Source organism: Tenrec ecaudatus, chromosome 4, assembly GCF_050624435.1.
Source record: "Tenrec ecaudatus isolate mTenEca1 chromosome 4, mTenEca1.hap1, whole genome shotgun sequence".
Taxonomy (NCBI): Eukaryota; Metazoa; Chordata; class Mammalia; order Afrosoricida; family Tenrecidae; genus Tenrec; species Tenrec ecaudatus.
Genome location: NC_134533.1, coordinates 204,989,115 through 205,004,422, shown reverse-complemented (window position 1 = coordinate 205,004,422; position 15,308 = coordinate 204,989,115). Strand labels below are relative to the sequence as shown.

Below are 15,308 nucleotides of genomic sequence, written 5' to 3'. Positions count from 1 at the left end.
GTGTGCCTCTGACCCGGTGGTGTCATGTTGGGCGTCAACGTGAGGAGGGAGGGACCTGCTTCAGGGCCCCTGAAATGGCAGCCCCCTGGGCTGCAGCTTTCTCTGCATTTAGGAAACACTGACTGGGCCGGCAGAGAGTGCAAGCTCCTGTCGGGGCAGCTAGGCTGAGGGGCCCAGTGGGCGCAGCTTCCAGTCCAGGCTGGACTTTAGGACTCCATGTTCAAGGGTGAATATTGGCCCCAGGGCTACAGGTTGTGCAGCTAGTCAGAAGGTCAGCAGTTCAAAACCAGCAGCTGCTCATGGGGTGGGGGTGGGGGAACCCACCAAAGATGCTCAGTGCTCCAGGAAAGGGCTGCGGTCTGAGAAAGCTGGGGAGGGGCAGTGGTGTTCTACCGTGCGCTACAGGTATCAGCGAGGCAGCATCGACTCCGTGGCCTCGAGGTTGAAGTTCATTTTTAAGTGATGCCCGGCCCCCACCCCCTATTTGCCTGCCATGCTCATGTAGGGAGGTGAAGCATACAGGCACCAATACCAGACGGCATGGGTCCGAGTCCCACCTCTGCCTCTTACAGGCTGAGTGGTTCTGGGCAAATCACCTGAGTTCTATGTGCCTCATTTCCACTGCCATCAATGGGCACAATGAAAGCACCACCACCACCACCCTGCCTTAGGCCATTGTGAGCAGGTGTGGAGTTAATTCAGGCAAGGTGCTTAGAACCTGCCGGCTGGGCCCCAGGAGCCCTGGGCCGGCGGTGACACACGGTTGGGGTGCCCTCTGGTCCCTGGACAGGGTGTTGTGTGCAGGCTCATGCAGGACACTGGGGGATCCAGGTTCGGGGGTGCTGCGGAACACAGGGGAGCATGGAGTGGGGCAGAGGTGCCCTCTCAACCTCCGGCTAGCTTCTCCCTGCCTGAGCTGGGTCTGCTGCATCTGGGGCTGTAGATTGCAGGCCCTTGGGCGGCCTCTCTGTACCCTGCCCCAAAGAGCAGCCCGCTCCAGCTGAACAGCAGTGGCTCTCAAGTGGAGGCCCACCCGGGGGCCACGTGCTCGTGGGGTCCCCGGGGCCAGCTTTTTTGGAAGCAGATCTTTCTTCTGAGATGTCTCCGATTGGATCAGAGCCTCCAAAGAGCTGCATGGAAGGACCATGTGCAGTGAACACAGCTGACCACACGCAGCCTCTGTTTAATGCTGGGGCGCGGGGCACAGCTTCGAAAGGGAGGTGTGGCTGGGGCAGCAGGTGGGAAGCCGCCCAAGGCCCAGCGGGCACAGGGGCGCTGGGCGCAGGCCTCAGAAGATGTCAGGGACAATGTAGTCCGTGTGGAGGCCATCGATGAGGCCAGCCCCACTGTTGTGGACGAACCAGCAAGCCACTTCAGCCCCATGCCGGGGGTCCCTGCTGTAGTCTCTTTGCATGCCCCTGGGGAGAGACGAATTCTATATACCCCTTTGGTCTGGCAGGGCCTCCTCCATGTGACTCCCCAAGGGCCAGGCCACCCATGGGGACACCGGGCACACAGTGGCGAGCAGAAGGGCGTGAGCATGTGGCAGGCCCACCTGGTCACCGTCAGCTGGTGGTTCTTCACCACCATGGTGGCATCTGGCTTCGCTGGGTCAGAGCCTGGGTGGACGCTGGACACTTCAACTTCAAAAGGGTGGAGGAATTGTCCTGGGGGGTGGCAAAGAGGCAGGGTCACTGCTGGGCCTTGCCTCGGCCTTGCCCAGAGTGGGTGCGCATGCACCCAGCGTTTCGAGGGCTGCCTGGACAGTCTTCCAGGGTCTTTACTGTCGCTGGTCAACGTTAGTGTAATGTACCACCTCTGGTCACTCAGCAGGTGGGTGGGGGACCGACACGCGCATGGGGCCATTGCTCACTGCAGCACGCCGCTGTCCGGGGCCCCGAAGATGCCTGCATGTGAACTAAGCCAGCAGCAACGGGACGCCAGCCCTCGGTCCCCCATGCGAGGCAAGCAGTGGCGTGGGTTACTGGGGGTCGAGTGGGGGTCGCGAGTGTGAGGGTGCAGAAGGAAGGTCTGGAAAAGGAGTGTGAGGGCAATTTCAGGCACTGACGTGTCCGGGCGACAAAAGAATTTTCTACGGAGAAGTTAGAGACCACACTGGACCTCACTAGCTATGGGAAAGTGGATCCATGCTCACAGTGGGGAGAGAGGCCAGAGGGGAAGGGGCTGCAGAGGGCGGGTCTGTGGCCCACCCACCCATGGGGGAAGGAGCTTCCTGTCAGCGAAGCAGACCTCCCACCTCCATCCCATGCTCACTGAGCTGCCTTCTCGTCGTGTGATCTCATCATGACCTCTATTGTATGATCACTTCCTGCGTGATCTCATGTGATTCCCATCATGTGAGCTCATAGTGTGCATGATTCCAATTGTGTGATCTCATCTTGTGATCCACTGTGTGATCCTTTGTGTGATCCCGGCATGAGATCTATTGTATGATCTCTTTCTGTGATCTCATTGTGTGACCTTTTCCTGTGACCTCATCATGTGATTCATTGTGTGATCCCATCATGTGATGTCACCATACAATCCACTGCACAGCCCTCCCAGAAAAGCCTGTCTCTGGCAGCCCTGGGCCTTGGAGGCCATAGTGGGGGTGGCGGGCGTCCAGCAAGAAAGTTGACTCCTGGCTCCAGGAGCCCAGAGGAGGTCACTGACTTCAATCTGCCACCCCTTGGTCCTACCCACTGGCCAGCCATACCCAGCAGCCCATGCGTCCGGACCGACATCCGGTGACTGTCCAGCACGTAGAAGCCCAGGAAGTTCTGGTGGGCGGCACTCCCCTTCCACACCCGGTGCAGGACAACCTGGAAGGTGCCCCCATCGCCCACGGACACCACCAAGCTCCTCTTCCTGTTGATAGTCACCACCACCCTGCGGGGTCGGGCTGGCTGTGAGGGCAGGTGGGGCCTCACTGCACCCCAGCACCCCCACCAGCGCCCCTGCCTCCCCACCCCTGTCTCCCCGCCCTGGCCCGGTTACTCGTCCTGCTGCAGCACAGCCTGGTCCGCCCAGGAGAACACGGGTCCACCTGAGCCGGAGCTCAGCGAGATGTTCTCAGGAGTCACTTCCAGCTGAAAGCCCGTCGAGGGGTTGGCAATGCCCAGCCTCCCGAAGTATGTGACCCCATGCCCAGCCTGATCGCCAACGAGCTGCCCATTCACGGAGAAGCCTGCAGGGAGTCAGAGCCTGCTGTTGCCCATGTCTTCCTCCTGAGAGACGCCCATGCTCCCCCTGCCACTCCTGGGAGTTCTGGGGATCCATGACGGGTCTGCTCCTTAGCCTGGACCCCCTCACCCCCCAGCCCAGTGGCTTCACTCTGCAATGATCTATCTGTCTATCCAGAGAGCGGTGGCCTCAGGCCCCACTGCCTCCCTAGCCCTGAGTAGGGGTGGGGAGAATAGATAGGGAGACTCAATCAACACTGTGCAGAAGGAAAGAGGGAGGGGCCCAGTGAAGAAGAGGGGCACTTCCCCATGGTCAGAAGCACTGCTGGGAAAGCCAGACTGGGGTGGGGGGCTACCTCAGCCACACGTGGGGGAGGTGCAGCAGGACCTTGCCATGTCTTGTGGGGGCACCAGGGCAAGAGGAGGGCCAGGAGCCCCCTGTTTGAAAATGCATAAGAACTTCGGATGGCACCCCCAGTGCCGGGGGTGCGCAGAGCCGGCACTGGCAGAGCTGGCACACCCACAGCAGCCCTGTACGTCAGACGGATTTGTGTTGGACAGGCAGGGCTGCAGGGACTGACATTCTGCCCACAGACCGACTCACACTGGCCACCTTCCCTCCAGCAGCCACGGCACGAGCTGTGCACGTCGCCCAAGAACAAGGCAGCAGTGGCAAAGCATGAGAGCAGACACGGGCCTTTCTGGGCTGGGGATGGGTACCTGGAGACCAGCCTGGGTCGGGCTCAGGCCAGCAGTGGAAAGAGGAAGCAAGTTCAGGCCAGAAGGCACAGCACACACAGTTGGCGGGGAGCAGACACCCTGGCCACCGTCCTGTCTGTGGCTGAATGTCCAGGGCAGGGAAGTCTTGGTCCCACCATGGCCCATGTCTGGCAGAAGTGTCTGGCATGCCACTCACCCACACCTGTGTCGGGGTCCCGCACCAGGTCCCCCACCCATACCTGTGTCGGGGTCCTGTACCAGGTTCAGAATTGTGCCTGGCTCCTCATTGATGTTGAAACACAGCGTGAGCTCTTTCTGGGGCACGTGGACGATGAAGTGGGGGTCAGTGTCCACTGGGGGCATAGCACAGATTCTATTAGACTGGGCTTTGGGCAGGCCCCAGGGGACAGCTGGCAGGCAGGGGGTTGCCGGGAAGGCAGGGGTTGCTGGGAAGGCAAGGGGTGTCGGGAAGGCAAAACCCCCGGACTCACCGCCAGTGACTTGATCGGGCAGCTGCTGGCCCAGAGGGCTGGCGTGTGTTGGTGAGGGCTGCCAGGCAGGCAGCATGTAGACTGGCAGGCAAGAGCAACCGGCCTTTAGAGGCAAGGTGACTGGGCTTCCCAGGAGCTGCTGTCCCTTGCCTGATGCCCCCTCCCATGCAGTCCAGAGGCCCAGGGAGCAGCCTGGGTGTTTCTCAGGGAGTGCTACAGAGGTCGTCCCCCTCCCCCTCCCCAGGCTGTGGGGGAGGCTGCACCGAAGGGTGGGGAGAGCACCTGCTGGCACTGTCTGAGGATCCCTGAGGGGCAGTCAGGAGAGCTGGGACAGAGGAAAGCAGCCTTGGGCCTTTGCTCCTCATGGGGCCAGCAGGGGGATGGGCTGGGGACTTCAGTTCGGGCAGACTGAATGCGGCTCAGGGTGGGGGAGCGAGCAAGTGGGAGAGGTAGAGACGTGGGTCCCTTCAGCGTGACCAGTACTTACTTCTTCTGGGTCCCACCAGCTCTGCAGAAGACAATGACACAGAGGACGTGTCCCCACCATGCCCCACAAGCCACACACCCCCCCCGCATGTGTGTCCTGGGTCCAGAGTGAGTCTGCATTCCTTTTTGGGCTCCCAGGACTCCCCCGGGGACCCTGTTCTCTCCTGGTAGTAGGCTCGGGAAGCAAAAACCCCATCCAGAGGGAGCCCCAGGACGGGGCCAGAAGGCTGAGGGTGGGGGGCAAGTGGGAAAGGGACCAGGCTAACACTACTGGGGGCAAGAGGGCTGATTCGGGGAGGGGGGGCTCAGCCACCAACAGCCCCTCGATGATGAAAGGCTCCAGACTTATGGCCCACCTGAGAAGTCGTCTGGAAGGGAGGAGGGAAGAAGAGAAGAGAAAAGGGTTACAGGCCAGAAGTCCCCCCGCTGCCCTTGGCCTCCTGCCCAGCAGGGCCTGGCCCATACCCTCTGAGGGCTTGTCGATCGTGGGCCTCAGGCCATCCTGGTCAACCATGCCGCTGATCGTCATAGAGGTCAGCGGGGTCACGAACTGATAGTCCAGGGACATCTTCAGGGCCTGGGCGGACAAGTCAGCCTTCTCCTCTCCTTCCACCTTCATCCTGGGCACAGATGGATGGGCACCAGTTCCGACCCCTGGCACTGCCACGCTAAGGGACTGGCACTCCCCGGCCCTCACCCCTGCGGGCACATGTTCAGCAGACATGTGTGATGGATCTGCAATGCTCTGAGGGTCTTCATGGGGGGGTTTAATCACCACCCCCAGAGAAAAGCGCCCCCAGGCTGGGCAGGCGGCCGTGCTCAGGTTACAGGGGAGACCCCTGCCACTCCATTAACTCATCTGTGTAGTGGGGACGACAAGAGCTTCACCCCCTCCCCCCCACGCTCGCCACAGGGGCGGAAAAGAACAGGGGACAAAGGGGAGGGGGGTCAGAGGTCCCGCCCACACTGCTGACAGGGGGTGCGGGGCTGGTGTCCACTTCATGAGCGAGACTGATGGACAGAGATGAGGCCGTGGGGCCCACTGGACACTGCCAGGCAGGAGCCCGCCCCTCCCACTGAGGGGCCATGGTCCTACCGCTTTGCCAGCAGCTCCTGGATGGTGAGGTAGGCCCAGAGCCGCTCCAGGTGGTTCTCCAGCACGTGACCCCGCTCCCGGAGCAGTCTCTTCATCTCCTCCTGGTCCACCGCGCAGGTGGTCTGGAACTCCCGGCCCTCCTGCAGTGGATGTGGGGGAAAGGGCACCACCCTGGGCTGGGGCTCCTGGTTCTGAGAGGCCCCTCCCACTATGATCCGGGCCCCTCCCCACAGCTTTATTCTGAGCCCCTTGCCACCCCTCCTCCTCCCTCCCTCTGTCGTGCTGCAAACACTCCCTGCTGGCCCACCCTCCGAGAACCAGATGGACCTGGCCTCTACCCTCATGGGCTACCATCTTCAGGGAGGCCAACAACCCCACCTCCAGGTTGTTTCTAGGCCCGGGGACCTAGAGCCACTGCCCAGGCTCACACAGCTGGTTCGGGTGGCAGCAGAGGCAGGGTCCAGCTCAGCCGTCCTACTTCAACGCCTGAGTCCAAGCCCTCCAGTCCAGGTGTGTTCTGGCCCATCTGAGAGGCACTTGTGTGCCCCATCCTGACCTGGCGCTGAGCCCCTCACTTGGACTGTGTCCTTGGGAGACTCAAGGGAGGCACCACTGCAGTCCACTCTGAGCCAGGGGTGGGGGGCGCACGGGGGGGCTCTACTGGCCCCATCCCGGCCTGTTTGGTCCCCAGATGCCTGCTTGGGGAGGAACTCACGCCTGGGGGGAACTGTGCTGTGTGGGAATCTCTGGGGGAGGGAAGATGAAGGGCTAGTGTGGGGCTGCACCCATGGGCCCACTGGCCTCTCCACCCTGCAGGGCTGCCCACTTACCCCTCGGGCCCGCACATCAGCTTTGAAGCTGCCCAGCTGGTGGTCAGCCACGCGCCCCGCCACCACGATCTCAGAGCCCTCGTAGAACTGCTTGTGCCAGTGCTGCGTCACGGCAGCCACCGTGTCCTGCGGGTACCGCAGCTCCACGTCCATCAGCAGGGGTGTGGCCACCTGGTTGTAGAAGCCCTGCAGGGGAGCGGGCCAAAGCCTGTTTGAGGGCCACCCTGAGCACCAGGAAGCCCCCCTGTACCCCCTCTCAAAGGGCTTTGATCTCCTCCAGCACCTCTTGACTGCAGGCTGGGGCACCCTGATCCTCAGTCCCCTACAGCCCACTCCCTCCAGGGCGCTCCTGCAGACCAGAGCTGCCCTAAGATGCTGGTCAGACAGACAAGGGTTGGGGTACAGGCTCAAGGTCACGCCGCTGTTTGAAGCCAAATGGCAGCCAAGATCCCTCCCGCCCCCCTCCTAGTCCCGCCCCCACCAGCGAGGGCGCTGTGTGTGCCTGTGGGTGGAGGTGCAGGTATGACCTTCAGTTGCTGGGTGGCGTCCCGGTCCTCGTAGATTCTCTGGGCCCGCCCGTTGTTCTCCATGGACATGGCGTCCAGGAAGTTGAAGTCCACTCTGTCCCCGAAGCCCAGGTTGTAGAGCGGGTACCTGCCCCGGATGGCGTTGCGGATGTTCTTCCGGATTTGGGCACGGTCCGTCTCGCCTGTGGCCACACACCGGGCAGTGGCAGGAGTTGGCCCCACACTCACTCATGTGCAGCGCAAAGGGACTTTGAGGCACATTCCCGGGGGGTGGGGGTGGCAGCCTTTCATCTCCTCTCACCCCCAACCGTCTGGAGGCAGCACCAACTCTTGTTTGCCCAGAGTAGCTGCGACAGACAGCCTCTACAAGGGCCTGCCCTCCACGTGGGTCTCTCCAGCTGATCTGCCCCAGCCCCTCTGGCCCCTCCTGCGAGGCCAGGCCCAGCCTGTCTGCAGGCTCCGCCTTGCACACTTGTGTCTCGTCCAAGACCCCTTCTCTTCTAGAGACCTCCTTCCTGCCTTGCCTCTCCTCCTTCCAGGCTGAGCTCAGGGTGGCCTCTTCCAGGACCCTGCCCTGCGGCCCAGGCTCTCCCTGTGTGTGGCCCCACTGCCCCCCAGCACCCTGTCCTCCAGGACTCTCGAGAGCACATCTGCTTCTGGGTCTGCCGCCTCCCCGGGGGGACTAGCCCCCGAACTGCCGCAGGCAGAGACACCTGCCCCTTGCTGGGTCTCTTCTTGGTTCCCAGCCGTGTTCTTGGCACGAGCAAGGTAAGACCAAAACCATGCTGACTCATGCGGCCCTGTAGGACTGGGTGGAATGGCCTGGTGAGTTCTCTAGGCTCTGACTGTTTATGGAGTAGAAAGCCCTGTCTTTCTCTTCAGGAGCAGCTGGTGGTTTCAAACCTCGGACCTTGTGGATCTCAGCCCCAGATGTGATCCCTATGCCGCCAGGGCTTAAGTCGACATGCAGTAAGTGCTTTCTGCACAGTGCTTTACACACACACACACACACACACACACACACACACACACACACACACACACACCAGGCACATTCAGAGGCCCCCAGCAGCCAACTCACAGGACAGGACGTGTCCCTTCAGCTCCGTGGTGTGGTCAGGACTGGCTTTCTAGCCGAGTGCTTGACCCAACCCTCGCCTCCCCTCTTACCACCTTGGCTGGAATGCCTGACAGCGAGAAGATTGCAGCCTCCCGAGGGGGCACGGGAGAAGTGCTCACCCTCGGTGGGCTCGCCGTCAGTCAGCATGATGAGGATGGAGGCGTGGTTGCGGAGGGCGGGGACAGCCTCCTGAGCCCTGTTCAGCGTGTCGATTCCCCGCAGCAGTCCCCCGTTCAGGTTTGTGGCTGCCACGGAGGGAAAACTCTCACTCTGCGGGCACAGAGACCACCCTGGGGCAGCCCAAGGCACCCCCATCCCCACCCCTAACCCCCAACCCCCTGCACTTACCCCCAGCCACAGAGAAGCGCTGCACAAAATCCCGAGCCGCTTGCAGGTTGGCGGCGGTGGCCTGCACCAGTGAGCCCTTCCACGACTGCACTTGAGACCCAAAGAGAACCAGGTCGAAGTGGTCGTCCGGCCGCATGTCCCCCAGGATCCTCAGGAGAGCCTCTTTGGTCTGCAGGAACAGAGGGGGCAGGGGAGGGACATGTCCCCAGGAGCCCCCGGAGCTCATAGACTAGATGGTTGTCTATCCATCAGTCTCAGGAGAGGGGATCTTGCTCCATCCAGGGTGGATGGGGGCGGGGGAGCAGGGGGAGAAGGGAACCCTCCTGGGAAGAGTCATGACCCGGCAGGCTATGTTTCTAAACTCCTGTCTGTCCAGCTGTGGCCCACTGCACTGTGGACTGATTGCTCATACCCCGACAGGCTGAAGGACTCCCAGCAGCCCCACACTCATGCCCTGCCCTGGGAGGTGCCGACAGCCCACCCCCGAGGACTTGCCCACCCATCAACTTCTTGGCCCTGAGACGCTGTCAGCCTCCCTGGTTTTGCCATTAAGGACCCAAGAATGCATAGGCTCAGACTGTGGGAGGAAGGGGAATGATGGGGGTTCCAGCCCAGAGGGACCCTATGAGCCTAGGATTCCTGGTCGAGCCCCATGTCTCTGCCTGGTCAGCCCTCCTAGGGCTGTGGCGGGGGTGTGGCGGGGATGGGGGACGCTGCCCCAGCCTGTGTTTACCTGCTTCACCTTCTGGCCCTGCATGGAACCACTGATGTCAATCACAAAAACCAGGTTCTTGTTCAGGTTCGTCAGGTTTTGGGGAGCCAGGAAGTGAGCAAAGTGATTATTGGCGACCTGAGACACAGGGCAACTGTGAGACCTCTCTCCTGAGTACTCTGCCGTCCATCTGTCCGTCCATCCAGGCCACACGCTTCAGGCTCACCAGGAGGTCACAGATCTTGTCTCGATTGACATCGTAGGTCACTGTGAAGTCCCCATCCCACAGGGATGTAGGGCAGGTCGGGCAGGACTGCTGCTGTCTCACCGTGGGATGGAAAAGCACGTGGCCCTGAGGCCACACGGGGGGACGTTACTGCTCCTGGCCCCACACCAGGAGGCTCGCACAGGTGAAGCAGAAGTGTGTGCGCGCTTAGCCTTCTCCCGGATGCTCTGCTCCCTGGCACCTGGCACCGGCCTCCCTGGCCTGGGGGCAGCCTGTCACCACCCCCAGTCGCCCGACACACCTTTCTCCCTGAGAAGGACTTCTTGATCGTGTGGGCCAGGTCCTGAGAGAGGAAGGAGGCGCGGGCGTCCAGCTTGCTGATCCCCTGGGGCTCAAAGATGTCCACGTCGATCTGTAACACCAAAGCACATCCATTCTCTCCCCGGGACTGTCCACCTCAGCACAGGGCCAGGCACTTCTTGGCCGATGAAGCCATGCCTGCCTGAATTCCTCAGCGCCACCATGTGGCGCAGGACAACCCTCCCCCCCCCCCCCCCCCCGGACATCTGGCAACTATGGGCCCTGCGTGGCATTGCTGGGACCAGCAGGGGACTCATGTTTAACAGATGGGAGGAGGGCGCGGGGGGCAGGGAGAGCCCTCGGGAGCCCCACCTGGGGACACTGTCCCCTTCCCGGGGTGTTCAGGTGCTGACCAGGGAGCAGGAGCCCCGCCCTGGGCGTGCCCCCCCCCCCTTGTGTGCAAGCCGCTGGGGTCTACCTCAAAGTGCTGCACCAGCTGCTGGGGCTTGACTTTGAGGACAATGTTGTACTGCCCCAGTGTGCGCTTCAGCACCTCCTCGTAGGTCAGGTGGAAGGTAGCCCTGCTCCGGGGGCCGATGGTGAAGTGGATGGTGAACTGCTCCATGGTCCTTCCAGAGGCCCTGGTCCCGCAGGGCGACAGCCAGTCAGTGAGACTCCCTCCACCTGCCCAACCCCGTGCGAGCTCTTTGGCCCTCTTGTTCTGGGTGGTGGTCCAGCTCCAGTGGGCCCTCCCTCACCTTGCTCTGCTGACTGCCCAGGGTGGGGCCCACCTCTTGCAGCCCTCCTGGGAGGAGGCCACTGCCCCACCACCACCACCCCTGTTCCTCCTGGTGGTTGGCTCCCCCTCCCATCACCCCAGCCACTCACAGCCTGAGGCTGAAGCAGACCTAGGGGCCAGCCCCCAGGACCCACCTGACAAGGCCGGCATTCTCCCCAGAGATGGCGGCTTTCCTGTACTGCTTCCAGGCGGTCACTTTGTCCTTGATGTTCCCGACGAACGCGTTCCGATCTGCGGTGCTGCAGGGTAGAGAGGGCCCCAGGAGAGAAGGCCTCTCCGTAACCACCCACTCCTCCTGCAGAGGGGCCGGAGTCCACACCCAGCAAGCCCCTCTCTGCACCAGCCTTTACAAGAAGCCTCCTGGACCGTCCCCCTCGTTCCACAGTGATGCTGAAAGGGGCATGGGCAGTGAGGAAGCAGCCAGAGGCCATCCCACCCCCCAACCCCCCATCCCGGGCGAAGGCTTGCCCCATGGCCTTGGCTCCTGGGGAATCTGGATGGGAGTACTGTTTTTCCTAAGCTAGGACCTGAGACCTCCCCTCAAAGCGGGGCCTGGCGGGAGCGAGGAGGTGGCCTGGCCAGGGGCCGGCCTTCATGAGTGGCCGCTCTGGGAGACGTGGGCTGGGACGGGGTGGGGTGCGCACATTGCGAAGTCGCTGATGAAGGCTGTCTTGGGGATTTCCACTTCGAAGGCCACCTCCTGGGCCCGGTCGGCGTTGTTCAGCACCTGGCTGGTGATGACATAGTGTGCAAAGCGGGAGGTGACCTTGCAATTGACCTTCATGCTCCGGATGACCATGCCATTGCCCTGGCGAGAGAGATGGCAGGGGCTCTAGCCTGGGGTGGGGAGCCCCCCTGGACGTTTTGAGATGCAGACTCTGGCTCAGATCCAAGGTGCTGAGACAGGAGAGTGGACCGTGGCCCCTGCAGAGACCCTTCCCTGCCTGAGTCCATGCAGGAGGCACGGTGAGCAGGACTACCTCCCCAAGCCTGGACACAAGAGTGCCCTCTGCCCATGGCTCTGGGGGAGGGGGCACACTTGGGGCCAGGGGCATGAGGATGGGCTAGCACCCTGATCCCTCTGCCCGGCCACTCACAGACCCCGGTACAGAGATTCCCACTTACGGTGTCCACGGCCTGGCGCTTCTGCAAAACAAAGCCAAGAGTGAGTCAAACGCCTCTCTGCCCCCACCCTCCCCTCCCCAGTGCGCCTGGGGGATCCCTTCACCCTCCAAGGGAGAAGGGGGCCAGGGGTAACACCCAACCTCTGGGGCTATGGTCTGGCCCCATCCAGTCCCAGCCACTTGTTTCTGTCACTAGGTCTTAGCCACAAACCTCACTGCCCCTGAGCCTGCCTGGGTCCGAGCCCTGGTCTGACCAGGCCTGCAGGGCAGGGAGGGACACCAGGAACACCCCCAGCAGCACATGCAGCCCCATGGCGATGTCCCTGGTCGTAGGCCCCCACTGTCCCCTTACTTCCCTGAGACCAGGAATCAATACTGAGCTGGACAAACACGGATTAAACATTAAACGGAGCGAGAGCAGGGGACTCAAACATTGGCGGTGAACACTCCAACGGAGGCCGAGCTGCCCAGGCCAGCACGCCAGTATGCTGGTGGCATGCGGGATGCTCTCCTCTGCTAGACTGCCGTCTCCACAGCTGGCCCTCGAGTCTCCCCCTGATCCACTCATATCTGCTTTCCCCCGTTTTCCTTTCCCTCCTTCCAAAGCCACTCAGACCTGTGTTTGCTTCTGACCGGCAAAGGACTGGGAGGGCGGTGACCTTTCTCTCCCACTCTCAAAATTTATTTCAATTCTGTTTTTGTTTGTGGAATCGAACATGCAAAGAAAAACATGCCCTCTGTGATTGCTCAGCCCAGCTCATCAAATTGCGATATACATGTGCTTCTACACACACACACACACACACCATGCCCCCCACCCCGCCCAATCCCTCCCTCTAGACTTCCCTGTCCCTCCCCTCTCCCCTCCTTCATGGTCTTATCATAGACTTCAAAGACTTCTCTTTTGAGGTGGAACTCATTTTTCCTTTTCTTTGCTTTCCTTTATAAAAAGGGTGCATGATAGTTAGGTTTATTGTGCCAACCTGGCCAATAGGAACATGTGGGATTAATCAGGCCGCAGTTTGGAGGGCAAAGATATAAATGGCTCTGCAAGGCCCGCCCCCTTCTCTTGCTCTCTGGTGATCGGAGGAGTGCACTGGAGCGCTGCTGCGTTCACTGGTCTCTGCCTCTACCTGTGAGCTACCCCACCTGTAGGCCAAGCCTACCCGTGGATTGTGTTGCTGGAGCTTGAGACTGCTTTGCCACATCACTTGAACTTGAGGCTGGTGGATCCTGTCAGCTTGAGTTTGCGTTTGACATCCCATCTGGGCCTGCTTCGCTAAGCTCCTGAGCTACCGACTGTTGCTGACCCACCCTGCTGTCTGCTGCCTGTGGGCAGACTCTGCCTGCCTTGCCCAAGGGAGGACCCTGCTGTCTGCTTCCTTGACCTTGGACCCTTGAGTTGAAGGACTTCCACTGAAGTGAGTTGAGCTGAACCTTCTGTCCTGCTGTGTGGACTCCTTAGCTGTTATAGTCCTTCTCACTGTATAAACCTATCCTCTTATGTATATGTAATCATAAGTGTCCTGGTTTTGTTTCTCTAGAGAGCTCTGCCTGACACCTGGTGTCACAGCATACTCATTGTAGTCTTATAATATTGATGATGTAAGTCTTTAGCAATACAAGCAAAATTTATCACTAGGTATTTTATTCTTAGATGATTTTGTAAGTTGAATTATTAACCTAACTTTCCCTTTCAAATTTTTCACTGCTTATGTTTAGAAATCTAATTTATTTTCATTTGTTGATATTGTATCCTACAACTTTCCTATCTTTGGGGTTTTCTGTGTATAGAATCATATAATCTGCAAATAAATATAATTGAATTTTAAAAATACTCCTTAAGATCCTGACTCTGCTGCGGAGCAGAATGCTCTCTACATTTATTTGCGTCTTAAGGTATCTGACAGACTGTAAATACATCCTGCGTTCCAGATAAGGAGAACAGGCTGGATGTTTCAGGGTGAAGCCTTCACTTGCCTTTGAAACGCATGCACACTAAGATGAACAGGCAAATGTATAAACCCAAACCAGCCTTCACTGCCAGAGTGGGTGCCGCTCCTGGGGGACCTTGCAGAGGCTTGTTAAAGAGCAAGCCCGCTGGCCAGTTCGTTGATCACGTGGGAGAACGGAACTGCCCTGGCAGGGGTTGATCTTTCTGGGAGCACATCGCTGGGTCTTTCCTCCTGGGGAAACCGCTGGAGGCTTGGAGCCTATCTCTCTTTCTCCATTAGCAGCCCGTGTTCCTTAGCTGTGTGTGACACAGCAAATGTAAAGAACAGTTACTTGCAAGGCCAACTACATCACTTGCATTACAAATAGGAGCCCCAGGAGTGCAGGGACTTTTGCCAGAGGGCCACATAGCAGGAGCTCATGAATATTCGTGAAGCGCATGAATATTCGTAGACCGAAGGAACGCTTGCACTGGGGTTTAAAGCAAGGAAGAATGTGTTTAACCCCCAAGAGCTTGCGGGGTTTTCTCGCGGCCTCCACGCCGGCGGTGGCGCTGAAGCCGAGAGTGCGTGAGCAGACGCTAGAGGGGGTCGCTCTGGCTCCTTACTCTATGGCTGGCCCTCCGGGCGCGGCTGAGCCCCTCTGGCCCGCGCCTCGGCTCTATGGCGGCTCCTCTCGGGAAGACGGAGCATGCGCAGGGCCGTGCCGGCTCGGATCGCTATGGCAGCGGCGTCGCGGTGGGCGGGGCCTCCGCTCTCCCGCCTGGGCTGGGCAGCCCCAGCCGCCGACGCTGTGGCGGCCTCCGGGGCGTGAGCCGGGGCTGCAGCCGCGGCCTGCCGCCCTGCCCGCCGCCGCCGCCGCTGCGCCCCGACCGTGGCCCACGACGGGAACATGCCCCTGGCCGCCTACTGCTACCTGCGGGCCGTGGGCAGGGGCAGCTACGGGGAGGTGACGCTCGTGAGGCACCGGCGGGACGGCAGGCAGGTCGGCGTGCCTGGGGCGCGGCGGGGTGGGGGTGGGGGTCAGGCCGGCGGGCGGCATCCCAGCACTCGCCTGGGGTGTCTCCTAGGATGGCAGTTCTTGAGGGAAAATCCTCGCAGCCCCGCCCCCAAACTAGGCCCGACCCCTGCGATCTGCACCCCGACCTCCAGTACCGCCCCCTGTGCAGGGTTGATTGGGGTGTGCGGTCCCCGGGGTGCGCGGGGGGAGTAGGGGACGGGCGTGACCACCCTTGGGGTTGCCTGCACCCCGCGTTTCGCGCGCAGCGTCCAGCATGCTTCCACCTCGAATGAAAGGCCTCAGACATCTGATGTCTGGCTTGCGGGGCTCACTTGAACCTCAACTCGCCATTCTCCCGCCAGACGCCCTGGCAAGTTCACTCCTTCAGTGAGTGG

At 60.8% G+C, this 15,308-nt stretch overlaps 2 protein-coding genes across 5 annotated transcripts in view; one reads left to right on the top strand and one right to left on the bottom strand.

Moving 5' to 3' along the window:
• Positions 1–1,288: 1,288 nt before the first annotated feature.
• On the bottom strand, positions 1,289–12,274 carry ITIH1 (inter-alpha-trypsin inhibitor heavy chain 1). Of its 3 annotated transcripts, XM_075549006.1 has the most exons (21): positions 12,173–12,274; positions 11,963–11,983; positions 11,482–11,645; positions 10,972–11,076; positions 10,517–10,679; positions 10,040–10,150; positions 9,739–9,864; positions 9,534–9,650; positions 8,801–8,969; positions 8,572–8,697; positions 7,333–7,514; positions 6,806–6,991; positions 5,976–6,115; positions 5,345–5,499; positions 4,881–4,901; positions 4,394–4,474; positions 4,142–4,255; positions 2,998–3,187; positions 2,717–2,889; positions 1,556–1,667; positions 1,289–1,418 (listed from the first exon to the last, which is right to left on the bottom strand). In XM_075549006.1, the coding sequence occupies exons 1-21, from the start codon at positions 12,272–12,274 to the stop codon at positions 1,289–1,291; spliced, it is 2,688 nt and encodes an 895-aa protein (XP_075405121.1). The 3 variants fall into 3 exon arrangements, with proteins under 3 accessions (XP_075405121.1, XP_075405122.1, XP_075405123.1); XM_075549007.1 differs by lacking the exons at positions 11,963–11,983; positions 12,173–12,274 and having other exon boundaries at positions 5,339–5,499; positions 11,482–11,636; XM_075549008.1 differs by lacking the exons at positions 11,963–11,983; positions 12,173–12,274 and having other exon boundaries at positions 5,339–5,499; positions 5,976–6,112; positions 11,482–11,636.
• A 2,416-nt stretch (positions 12,275–14,690) lies between these two features.
• Positions 14,691–15,308, top strand: part of NEK4 (NIMA related kinase 4) — a 29,838-nt gene continuing 29,220 nt past the window's right edge. For both annotated transcript variants that reach the window (XM_075547506.1, XM_075547507.1), the window contains exon 1: positions 14,691–14,898. In XM_075547506.1, coding sequence (XP_075403621.1) covers positions 14,806–14,898 — 93 coding nt within the window. In that variant the 5' untranslated portion in view covers positions 14,691–14,805. The remainder of the gene's footprint in view (positions 14,899–15,308) is intronic.

Bases quoted from the DNA above. Each gene is read 5' to 3' on its own strand.
- ITIH1 (XM_075549006.1), bottom strand. From the start codon at position 12,274: ATGGGGCTGCATGTGCTGCTGGGGGTGTTCCTGGTGTCCCTCCCTGCC. The intron at 4,256-4,393 runs GTGAGTCCGGGG...CTATGCCCCCAG, and splicing joins GCCCGATCAAGTCACTGGCG to TGGACACTGACCCCCACTTC. The intron at 1,419-1,555 runs GTGGGCCTGCCA...GTCTCTCCCCAG, and splicing joins CACCAGCTGACGGTGACCAG to GGGCATGCAAAGAGACTACA.